The sequence below is a fragment of the Trachymyrmex cornetzi genome, unplaced genomic scaffold, assembly GCF_001594075.2.
Source record: "Trachymyrmex cornetzi isolate Tcor2-1 unplaced genomic scaffold, Tcor1.1 scaffold498, whole genome shotgun sequence".
NCBI classification, from domain to species: Eukaryota; Metazoa; Arthropoda; class Insecta; order Hymenoptera; family Formicidae; genus Trachymyrmex; species Trachymyrmex cornetzi.
In genome coordinates this window covers 173456-184408 of record NW_017299804.1, presented here as the reverse complement: position 1 = coordinate 184408, position 10953 = coordinate 173456, and the positions used below count along the sequence as shown (strand labels likewise).

Genomic DNA, 10953 nt, shown 5'->3' with positions numbered 1-10953 from the left:
CTTTGACCGAAAAATAGGATTTTTCTCGTTTAATTAAATTTATTCTCAACTATTTTAAATTGTAATTAAAATACGTGTTTTATAATTCGACATATTTACATATCACTTTTACACTCCGATTCAATCAGTTTACAACGGCTTTAATATACACTAATGCGTCCAATGGGCTTCGCTGTTAAACGCAATACTCGCAAAATTGCACTTTTATTCCGCGTCTCCGAGCGGAGTCGGAGACAGTTTCCCTAACTACAAGATAAAAAAAAAACTTTTGTGTGTCACTGTGTAACCGCAACGTCTCGTCCGACTGCAGGGAGTCGAACGTACTTGTACGCGATGAGGGGGAGAGCGATTCTAAGTCAACTTCTCGCGAGCGTACGGCGTAATGCCGATCGCGTAGTCCCGTGAAGATCGCGGAGCTCCGAGCTCGTGGAGTCGCGGGAGGCACACGACGGGGCTGCGCGACTTCGTACGACTTCGGCCGACTTCGCGCCGTTCCGCCGGCCTTCGGCGCGACCCCCACTCTCCGGCTGCCGTCAGCCGAGTGAGCCGAGTCTGCCGACGCGAAACGAACGCTCGGGCCGAACAGACGCGTTCGCGACACCGAGCAGGGTGGTTACCGTTACGCTCAGTTCGCCAAGCCGGAGTCTCGCCGAGAGATATCACTCTCTCTCGACCGCGTTCGCGCGCGTGCATATTCCAACTGACTCGCTCTCGGGTCGCGCGGCGGCCCGCGGATTCCTCGTTTCTTTTTGCGTGCGCGCGCGATTTCGAGACGATACGATCGCAATTGTACGACGGATTTCCGCCGTTTGGAAATCTTCGTGTTTCGTGGGAATAATCAAGAAGTGTGCGACTCGGTCTTGGAGAAGTGCTCAATTCCCGACGCGCCTGAGTAGCGCGAGGATACTCGACGAGTGTTTGTGTGCCCGAGAGGGATATTATATCTCGGTGAGATCTTCCAGTGTGTGCAGCCGTGGATTTAACTTAGTGTTAACTTGGAGCCGCGCGGAGCACCTGCGGATCGACGGTCTACGTCGCGCGATCCCCTCGACGGATATGTGGAGGTACGAGACGGTGCGCTTAAAAAGTGTACAAGCCGCGAACTCGCTGGTCTAGCGTCGTCACGGAATACTCGTTTCACGCACGCTTCACGCATTCCTGGTCAAGGAGAAAAACTACGGAGGATTCGAACATGCAAAGCGCTGTCGCGTGCAATCGCTGAGTGGATCGTGTGATCGACGGCGAGCCGACGGGTAGCTTCGCTGCTGCGAAAAGGCCGCGCCGTCTCGCGTTCGTTGCCGTCGCGTCTCGCTCTCATCCCCGAGTGATCTCGGCGAGAAAACTGGAACCAATGAACCGCCTGGCGAGCTGTGCTCCCGAGAGAAACACGGGCTGGCTCCATGGGACCGGCGCTACTTCGGACACCATCGACAACGGTGCGCCGAGAGACGCGGATCGAGTGTGATCGCTTTAATTTTCAGAGACTTGGAGATCACGAATTTGACGGTAGATGAAATCCGCGGTGAGTCGCCTTTGAGCTTTCAAGGATCATCGAAGGCAACCCTATCGAGAGTGGAGAGAGAGAGAGAGAGAGAGAGACTCATCGCTCCAGATAACTCCGGGATCAATTGGGACTCACGATGACGGCGTGAGCGACGGTAGGATCACCCGAGGAAGGTGTGGGACAAGGTGGGTCTCCACGTTGCCAGGATCATCGCGGGAGGAAGAATACGAGTCAAAGTGGAGTGTGGATGTGGTGGAGGTGCGACAGTGGTGGAAGAAGTAGGTGGTTGTGGACGACTGCAACGAGGTCGCGGGCGAAAGTGCAACGGGTGCTGTGCCTCGCGGTTCGTGGTTGGTGCCGGTGGTTGTTAACCGAGTACGGGTGCTTAAGTGACGGTGCCAGTCCGTCGTCCGCCGTCATTGTTACCATGGTTTCCACGTCCTTCGTGACCCTGGTGTTCCTCGTGTGCCTGCAAACGGTACTACTGTCGACTGTGAGCAACTGCGCCAAGACGATCAGCATGTACTGGAACACCACCAATTCCATGTAAGTGCGCGAGTTTATGATTCATCATTTTCCTCTCGGCGTCACGACGGCGATCCGCGAATCGATCACGTAATGTCCGAGTGCGGTCTTTTCATGGAAAGAACGAGTTTTGCTCAAATATCTATCTATACACGGAAAAATAGGTTTTGCTCGAGTATCTAAAAGTTTATACGGATCTGAAAATAATTTTACTTGTATCATCCAAATAATTATGAAGGACGTTTAAGTTGCTGTTTAAGGAATTTTTAAACTTTTTGCAGTATCGTTATCGCTTAAGCGTTCTATGTAATTATTTTAATTATCTAATAATTATTTTTAGATCCGTATTTAATTAAATTAGATACTTTAGCAAAATCGTTGATTCCCTGTAAAAATCTAGATAAATCTGAAAATAATTTTTTGTTAAATAATTAAATAATAATTTTAATTGTTAGAGCATCGAAATAATTATGTGGGAAAGCATAATGAGCAATGCTGTAAAAAGTTTTTACATATTCTAGCAATCAGCTCGTGTATCCTACATAATTACCTTTATAATCCAACAAAGTTGTTTTTAAATCTGTTTTCGGTTAGATTTTTACTTCAGCAAAACCGCTCTTTTCGTGTTCCAACAGGAAAATTATAAGTGAAAATTTCGTACAATTTTCGGTTTTATTATAAAGAAAAGTGAGAGATGTTTGACGAGGATTACGTGATCAACCGCAAAGAGCACTCGGCGGAATAGTCAATAATTAAATTCTACTTAGACTAAAAGTCTGCTCTGTATGAACAATGTATGTTCTTACAATAATACTGTTTTACAAAATTTATTATATACAGCATATCTTGTAAAAATATCTTGGAAATCTTGTCAGATAAAATATAAATTCCTGTTAAATTGGTTGCTGCTATTGGATCCCCCTTTAAATTACAATTTAATTATACTCAGGTCGACTGCATACATTTGTTTGAAATATTAAAGACTATCAGGAATTTAACTCGAAATACGATCGTTCGTTCTCAATTCTAAATGTGGAGGAAGGATCAGATAGTATTACATATGCGGGGAGAATATAGGTTTCGTTTCATAATCCGCGTATTTCCATAAAGAATGCCGCGCACTCGTGCGAACGGATTTGGACAAAATTCGATTTTACTCGCGGCTTTCTCGTTCACGTGCCTCGCATCGCACTCCGAAATTTCTGCAAAACAGCTACAAGATCAATATTATTGCACAATATTATTCATCGTTTGTAAGCTATATTGATAGGGTTGTCACAAAACTGGAAATCAGGAAAATGTCAGGGAAATGTCAATTTGATAAAATTTTCTAAAAAATTAAAATTCTTGGCTTTAAAAAGTTTAATAGCCGTACATCGCATCCACGCAATTTTAGAATACTACCAAATTAACAGTTAAATGCAAGCAGTGTCAGAAACATTAATAGCAATTTACATTCACGGAGAGAATTTTTTCTTAGAATTTATCCTGAAAATATGACAGCTGTAGGACATTGTATTTCGAAGAATTTTAATATAAATCTCTCTCATTCATTAATAAAACTACAATAAAGTATAAAATAAGTTTGATCAATTTTACTGAAGTGCATGGTAAAAATCTTTAAAATATTGTATTGTACCACAATCACCATATTTTCAGGGTAAATTTTAAAAGAAAATTCTCTCCGTGTTGTTATGTTAAACTGCACTTTCAAAATGTTTGAAACAATTATCAAAAAAGGACGAAAATACAAAAAAATTCAAAATATCATTAAAAGCATTAGAGAAACTCATAAAATTTTGTTCAGAAATCAGGGAAGTGCTATGGAATTTTAGGGCGAGAAATTTGTGACAACCCTGACTGATTCCATACTATTTATTTGGAATTATTTAAAAGGGGCATCTCAAAATATTTGTATCATAATATTGAGAGTCTAGAGGCCACTTGGGTCTCACGACAGGTCTTTTCTCGGATGCACCAACATTTTTCTTTGCATCACGGTCTTTCCTCTTATCGTTAACGAGTCGCACGAGCGAGAAGAATCGTATTGGCGTTTGGTGCGCGTGCCAAGACGTTTAAAAGTCGGGGGGTTGTGTTTGCAAGCGAGCGTTTTGCCGATGAAATCGATTTCTCACGGCGGAACCGGCGGCGTCGTCGTTTCGAATAACAGCCATCCTTTCCTTTCCACGTTGAGTCTCGCCCTTTCTCTCTCCACTTCCGGCGAGCTTTTATCGCGCCGGGCGTGGTATCGCGTCTGCCAAAATTGCAGCAGCAGAGAATGTGCACCAGAGAGTGTGTGCGTGTACGTATATCGTACGACTTTAATGCGCCGCGCCGGCGAATTGGCCGATCTCCCTCCGACCGTGGCGTTTCCCCGTGACGTCCAAATTGCAGGCGATCGCGGAGAAAAAGAGAGGCGGAAGCGACGTGTCAGAAACTGCGCCGGGATTATGGCAGGCGCAATATTGTGGCCGATGCCGCGGTCGCGCGAGCGTGTTGCGCAGAACGCTCGATGCAGATCGCAGGAGAGTTTCGGGGTGTGTGTACGAGTATGTGTGTGTAACGGTGGTGGTAACCAATTCCGCGATTGATGAAAGAGAGGTAATTTTGTTTTGCCGAAAGTTGCAACTTCTCAATATTGAAAATTCCCGAGCTCGAAAAGTTGGATATTTCTGGAGCTCCGAAAATTTCCCGAGCGTTCTGCAAGCGCGAAAGTTAGGAGTTGTAAAACTGAAAATTTCCAAGTTGGAAACATATTTCGATATTTCGAGGGCCGACGGTTTTACACGCGTGAACGGTCTCGGACCGTTAAATATTTCGGATTCTCGCGTGTGCGCGCATAGCGTCGTGTCGCAAGAATTCCGGAGCCGCGAGAATTCACGAAACGATAAGAATTTTGCAAGTCGCCGTCAGCAAATCCTGGATTCCTCAAAGGATATCGTTTAGAGATCCTCAAGAGATTGGACGCCATGCGTCTTTTAGTCCGCTATATTTTTAAGAACCTACTTATTAAAACAGAATGGAAAAAATTAAATTTTTATTTGCTTGAACAATTCTAAATGTTTACTAAATATAAATATATATTTATTTGATACAAGAATCATTAATTTGATTTAACTAGCATTTTTTTCTCGAATACATATTTATTTGCTGTAAATAAATGTTTACTTAGTACTCAAAGAAATATGTATTAATTTAATTTATTTATTTGTCACACACTGTAAGATAGAATAAGATATCCGTGCATCTCGTTCCATCTTAGGGTACAAAATATGGCGAACCAATCAAATAGAAGTGTTCCATCTCTTCCTTACTTCAGGATCTCTGGATATCACTCAGCTCGAGCAATGTGCGTCGGTATTGCTAATGCTTTCCCTAATGTGACACATCTTTCGCGGCGTGCAGCCTCTTTAGCAGTAATTGATCGATAAGAGCAGCAGCCGAACACGACTCGTCTAACCGAGAGTGGCGGCGCGCAAAGGTGCAACGAATCGCAAATGCATCCCGCGTATATGTATGTACGCGCGTGCATGTGCAACATTGTGACCGACTTCGTAGCCTGAACCCCTTGCTTGCATAACTACGCAGTAAGGTTAACCACCGTAATTTCGTAACGTTTCGTTTTTTTTCCCCACTTTCCGCTGTATAAGGAAACATGGGCCTTGTACGTGGATACCTCGTTACCCCCGATGATTTCTTTCGCCTGGTGTGAAGCGGCCTGCGTAATTCGCGAGAGATTTTTTGCCCTCCTCCTCCCTCCGCCTTCGTCTCACGACGACGAGAAGTGTATGTCTTCCCGGTTTCATTCGTTCGTGCTACCCGTATTTCGCATCTCGCAAACTCGCCGGCTGCTTAACGAGAGCAACGTCTCCATTTTTGCGTCGCGAAAAGAAGCCGTCCGATTTCCTTCCTGACTTCGTCTCAGCTCGATTAACGATCGTAATTAACGACGTCGATTGACGTCCGGTCGTTCCGACTGTTCCTTTTAACGTTAAACCTCACCCTCGTTTCTTGTTTTCTCTTTATATCATATCGAATCTAAAAATCTCGATTGTGCTCGCTGTGATTATTGACTGAAACGTACATCCGCTTTCTTGTTCTTGATTATGACTCTAACACTAAAAGTACCAACTTTTTATTTTTAAATATGATAAAAAACCAAATATTCCATCGGTATAAAAGATATAACATATAATTCTTGAAAAGTGAAAAAATTTAAAAAAATCTTATTTTTTAAACAAGATATAAATATTACTTTAAAAAATAAAAACGGAAATAATGACCGCCCTGTTCTCCTCTTTTTGTTCCTCTGCTTCTCAAGTCAGTACATCTTGTCTCATTTTTCATGAATCTGTTGGGTTTGTCTTGACTTAACGGTATTATCTGTCCATACTATGAATTTCTCTGGTTAAACCTTGTATCAGCTGTATCGCTTGTCATTTGCTAACGCTTTGTTTGATTATTATTGTCTTTGGAATTTTATACATTGCTTAAATCTAATTTAAGCGCGCATGCAATAAAATAATAATAATTATTATTATTACTTCTAATGCTACTCAAGTTGCAAAACCACCGATCGCCGTCAATCATTCCGTCTGCCATTTGATCTTGTGTGCTTGTAGGATAATTTTTATTTTGACTGTGTGGTTTTCGATTTCTACTTTAAATGGATACGGGAGCGTTCCCGTTCCACCGTGTCGAGGCCGATTGCCGATGGCGGAGCGAAATTCGGGTGTTCTATTCTTCTCCATCCTTACGAGGTCCCGTCTACCTGACTTTGACGTTCGCACGTGCATTACGAGGCCAGTTGCGAGCCAGCTACGAAACCCCGCGAGCGAGCGAGCGAACGAGTGCGTGAGTGAGCGAGCTCTCGGGTACGTGCGAAAATCCATTTTGCGCAGGAGAGGGACGCTGTCAGGCCGTCCTCCTGCTTGTGGGACGGTACGAAGGGGCAGTAAGAAAAAAACAAACAAAAAAAAAAACAAAAAGCGTGCACCTCCTTCGCGAGGCCGGGAAAAAAAGGCCCGGGCGCGCGGCGAGAGGGGGGGGATACGTGACAAGGCGCAAAAAAGGTGGCCGGGCAAAACGGGAGGCCGTAAATCTTGGCCTCTTATTGGGAAATCGAAATTCGTTTTAAGAAAGCTGTCGGCTGGCGGACGCTGCGAGCGAACAAGAGAGACGGCCGATGCCGCTTGATTATCATAAATCTGCTTCCGCGATGATCGCAGCGACTATCGGACGAAGCGTAAGCTCCGACGTTTACTGCCTCTCCGTGAATGCTTCTCAAAAAGGATCGCTCTCCTCTGTGGGCTTTAGTACGGTTTTTAAAAGAAGAAAGGAAGAAGAAGGAGAAAGAAAAAAAAGAGGAGAGAGAGAAAAGAGTGGTAAATACGCGCGCGTTGCGCAAACGGTGACAGCGTTCATTACGAAAGTCACGTCGTGCTCCGTTTTTTTAAATCACTGCGCGAGATGGACGGGTGAGATTTCTCTCGAGTTATGCGTGGTGCAAAGTAACACGTGCGATCTCTCTTCGCATACCATTTTCCACGAGAAACATGGTCGAAAACACGGACGACAAGAAGTCGCAATGCGTCGCCATTGGAGACTTCAATGCCAGCAGCGAGATTCGCGCTGGCTAGATTATTGAACTCTCTGCCTCTTTTCTGTCCGTCTCTCTGTCTCTCTTCATCGACATCGCGGATAATTCCATCAAGTTCGGAATAACGGAGCAAGAGCCAACTATCCTTTGTTGCTATTAAATTCATTCTTTTTTTTACCGCATTTTCTTGCCATCGCCTCTTTCCTTTTTTATCTCCTTTTAAAGTTTGAAAACACTTGTTTCTACTTTTTTTTTTTAATTAGCGCTGCAATCAGGTACAAAATGCGAACAACTTTGCTATTGTAAAGAAATCGATCTTGTACAAAGCGTACTTATACTTTTTATAGAGAAGGTGCTTTTTTTCTAATCGAGCATTGATTTGCTGTTATCTTGTTCCACTTTATCGCGAAATAGCGATCTATTCGTGACAACAGCTGTGACAACACCGCTCCATTTTTTTACGATAAGCCAGTAGATAGAAACGATATCTCTATACAAGTTTCAAGTTTCACGTCGAGTGGCAAACTCGATTCAAATATTAATTTTTTCGCTCGATTATTACGTCCGATATGTCAGACTTCAATGTCACTGCGAGCGATCTTAATGAATGGCGAATGTTGGCTCGATACCAAATGGCGACGCGCGGGATATTCGTCATATCGTCGCGATTGCCAGCGACGGGTTATGCTTAGTAGGTGGGTCTAAATGTGTCATTGTGTGTGGAGAACGGCCGAGCCGGCCGCGTCATTCGAAGAATTCATGCGGTAAATTCTGCGGGCGCACGCGTCTCTGTACGAGACTCTGTTCCTTTCTACGAACGCTGCGTGCCGTATCTCTCTCTCGCGCCGTCTTGTTTAGATGACGCCTGAAACACCGTCGATACATTAAACACCGTTATACAAATTGCCGTTTGACTGAAATCCTTATCGGGCGTATAGTGTTGGATTTCTTTCTTGCAATTCTGAGGGATTCGAAACGCTGCGCTAAATAATAATCGCCTTCGTGGAAAATATTAATTTCCACGGGCTACCCGTTACACTTTAGCACGAGCCGAGGATCCCGTTATTAAATTGCCATGGTACACACGGTGAGAAGCTCGGTTTTTGAAAGCCGTAGATGCTTCCTATTATCCGCCCTCGTGCCTTGGGTACCGTGGGTGCTTTACAGCACTGTGTATTAAAGCAACATCGATTTACAGCCACCGCAAATCAGCGGTTTCCCCGAGGAAACTAGTACCCTCCGTTCCTGAGGATTGAGAATTCGCTGGTCGATTCGTGGAAATAACCCATTGCTGGGCGGACTACCGTCATAGCGAATCACGCGGAAACCGATGGATGTTTCAGTCACGACGAGCCGAACGGCAGCACGTAGGCGTAAAAATCCTCATATCGGAATCTTAATCGCCACCATTACACCAATGGCTGCCTGTCGTTATAAATTTTAGACGTAAATATTCTAATCATAAATTTCACCCTACATACCGATTGCGCGAGGCAACAATATTCTCTATTCGGTATAATTTATTCGTTCCGGATTATCTGTTTAATGTATTAAACCGTAAACCATAAATCAGAAGATTAATGGTTATTGTTTAACGGAAACATTAATACGTGAATATCAAATTGTATCCAATAATTTTTAAATATCTTGTGAGAGAATTTCTCGTAGCTCGTCAACATGGAATACGTATTATAAAAGCGGCCGAAGTGTCCAATGGCTGAGAGATTGGAGTTTTCTCATTTGAACTTTGACCAGAACTTGACGCCGCCAGTCACCTTTCCTCGATGCTTATTAGCAAAAGCAGGTCAGCTAGGATACGCTAGCGAACTCGGAAAGGAGGTCGGATACAGCGTGCGGATGCTGTGCATGTTGTGTCGCCGGTAGCTTCAAGCCGCAGGCTATGATTACGCGAGCGAGCGGTGTGAAATCCCTATAGAGGCGCACGAGTCCCTTAAATCGGTGGTTTCTCCGAGCGAAGAAGTACCTATCCTCCGTCTCGAAAATTGAAAATTCCTAGGTGAGTCCACGACTATAATTGGCGACCGCCTATACGGGATCGTGTTTATGTTTCGAGCGGCGCGGGAAATGAAAAAAACGAATATCTACGATGCCTAGAAATAAAAATGTAATTTAGATGAGCTGGGCTATAATTAGGCCGACCTAGTGGAGCAATTACGAAGCGATGCGATGCCCACGCGCACGCAAGAGAGGATGAGAGAGAGAGAGAGATAAACGGGAATGGCCGGTGCGCCAACTTAACGAGTCGCAAATTAATTATTCATCATTAAAGCCTAACAGGCTGTCACGTCAAGCTGAGGAAAACGAGAAGCGAGACGCTGTGGCGACATTTACGAGTCCGTGGACAGCGCGTAAATATCTCCGTGAACTTGCGAGACACCTTCTTCCTGTCTTACTGTGTCCTTCGTGCTCTTACAAAGCTGCGGGCAATATACGCCGCCGGACACGACTAGTCGTTATAAACTCGTTTAGAGGCTTATTTATCCGTGTAATTTTTTTTTAGACGTGTATAACTACTGCTGAACTACCCTGCTACCGGGATTTAATGCAAATCCTATTCCATTAAGAATGGCTATGATATAACTGCAATTTAGTAAGGTCTGTCTTTTAAACAATATGATTTAAACGTTTTACATGACACCTATATATTAATAGAAACAAAAGAAAATTCTTAGAACTTGTACAGCTGTAGTCATAAATCAGTGTTAGTAACTTTCTACCGTCTCGATTTGTCAAAGTGAACCTATACCTGTATCGCAAACTCTACTGTCATGTCAATAGCATTTTGCCGTTTGCGGTTTGCGAGTGAAAGGGCAAATATTCTGTATTTAAAACGTTCCTTTCTACTTTCAAGCCGCAGATCATTCTACTTAGTTATTGACATTACCGTTAGTCCCCGATCACTCGATATTAATTCCCGACGCGATGCAAAGGAGAATCGAGCGATTGCGGTGGAACGAGCGCGTTTTTCAATAATTCAGGAAACTGGTTCCGCGCGCATTCGCAGCCAATGTCCGCGTAACAGTCAATTTACGTGGCGCTTATGAACTCGTTCGTAAAAAAAAAATTCTGGCGCGACAGCCACACCCGCTAATCGTCACTTCAATATCGAAGCAATCCGAGTAAATCCGTTCTGACGGCACTTCCTGCTTCGAACACGAGCAGAGTCATTCGAGTACGAGCCACGTTATACAGAGAAAAGTATACCCATTACCGGGGCCTTATTATTATACCTTTATCATTAATTATGACGGCGGTACACAGTCTGGAAACTGGAAACCCTCGAACTGGGCGGAGCGAGCGACGA

General features: G+C 44.1%; 1 protein-coding gene across 1 annotated transcript in view; it reads left to right on the top strand.

The window, feature by feature from the left end:
* The first annotated feature begins 604 nt into the window (after positions 1-604).
* Ephrin (ephrin) overlaps positions 605-10953 on the top strand; it is a 59156-nt gene continuing 48807 nt past the window's right edge. The window contains exon 1 of the mRNA XM_018514279.1: positions 605-2050. Within this exon, the coding sequence (XP_018369781.1) occupies positions 1752-2050 (299 nt within the window). The 5' untranslated portion in view covers positions 605-1751. The remainder of the gene's footprint in view (positions 2051-10953) is intronic.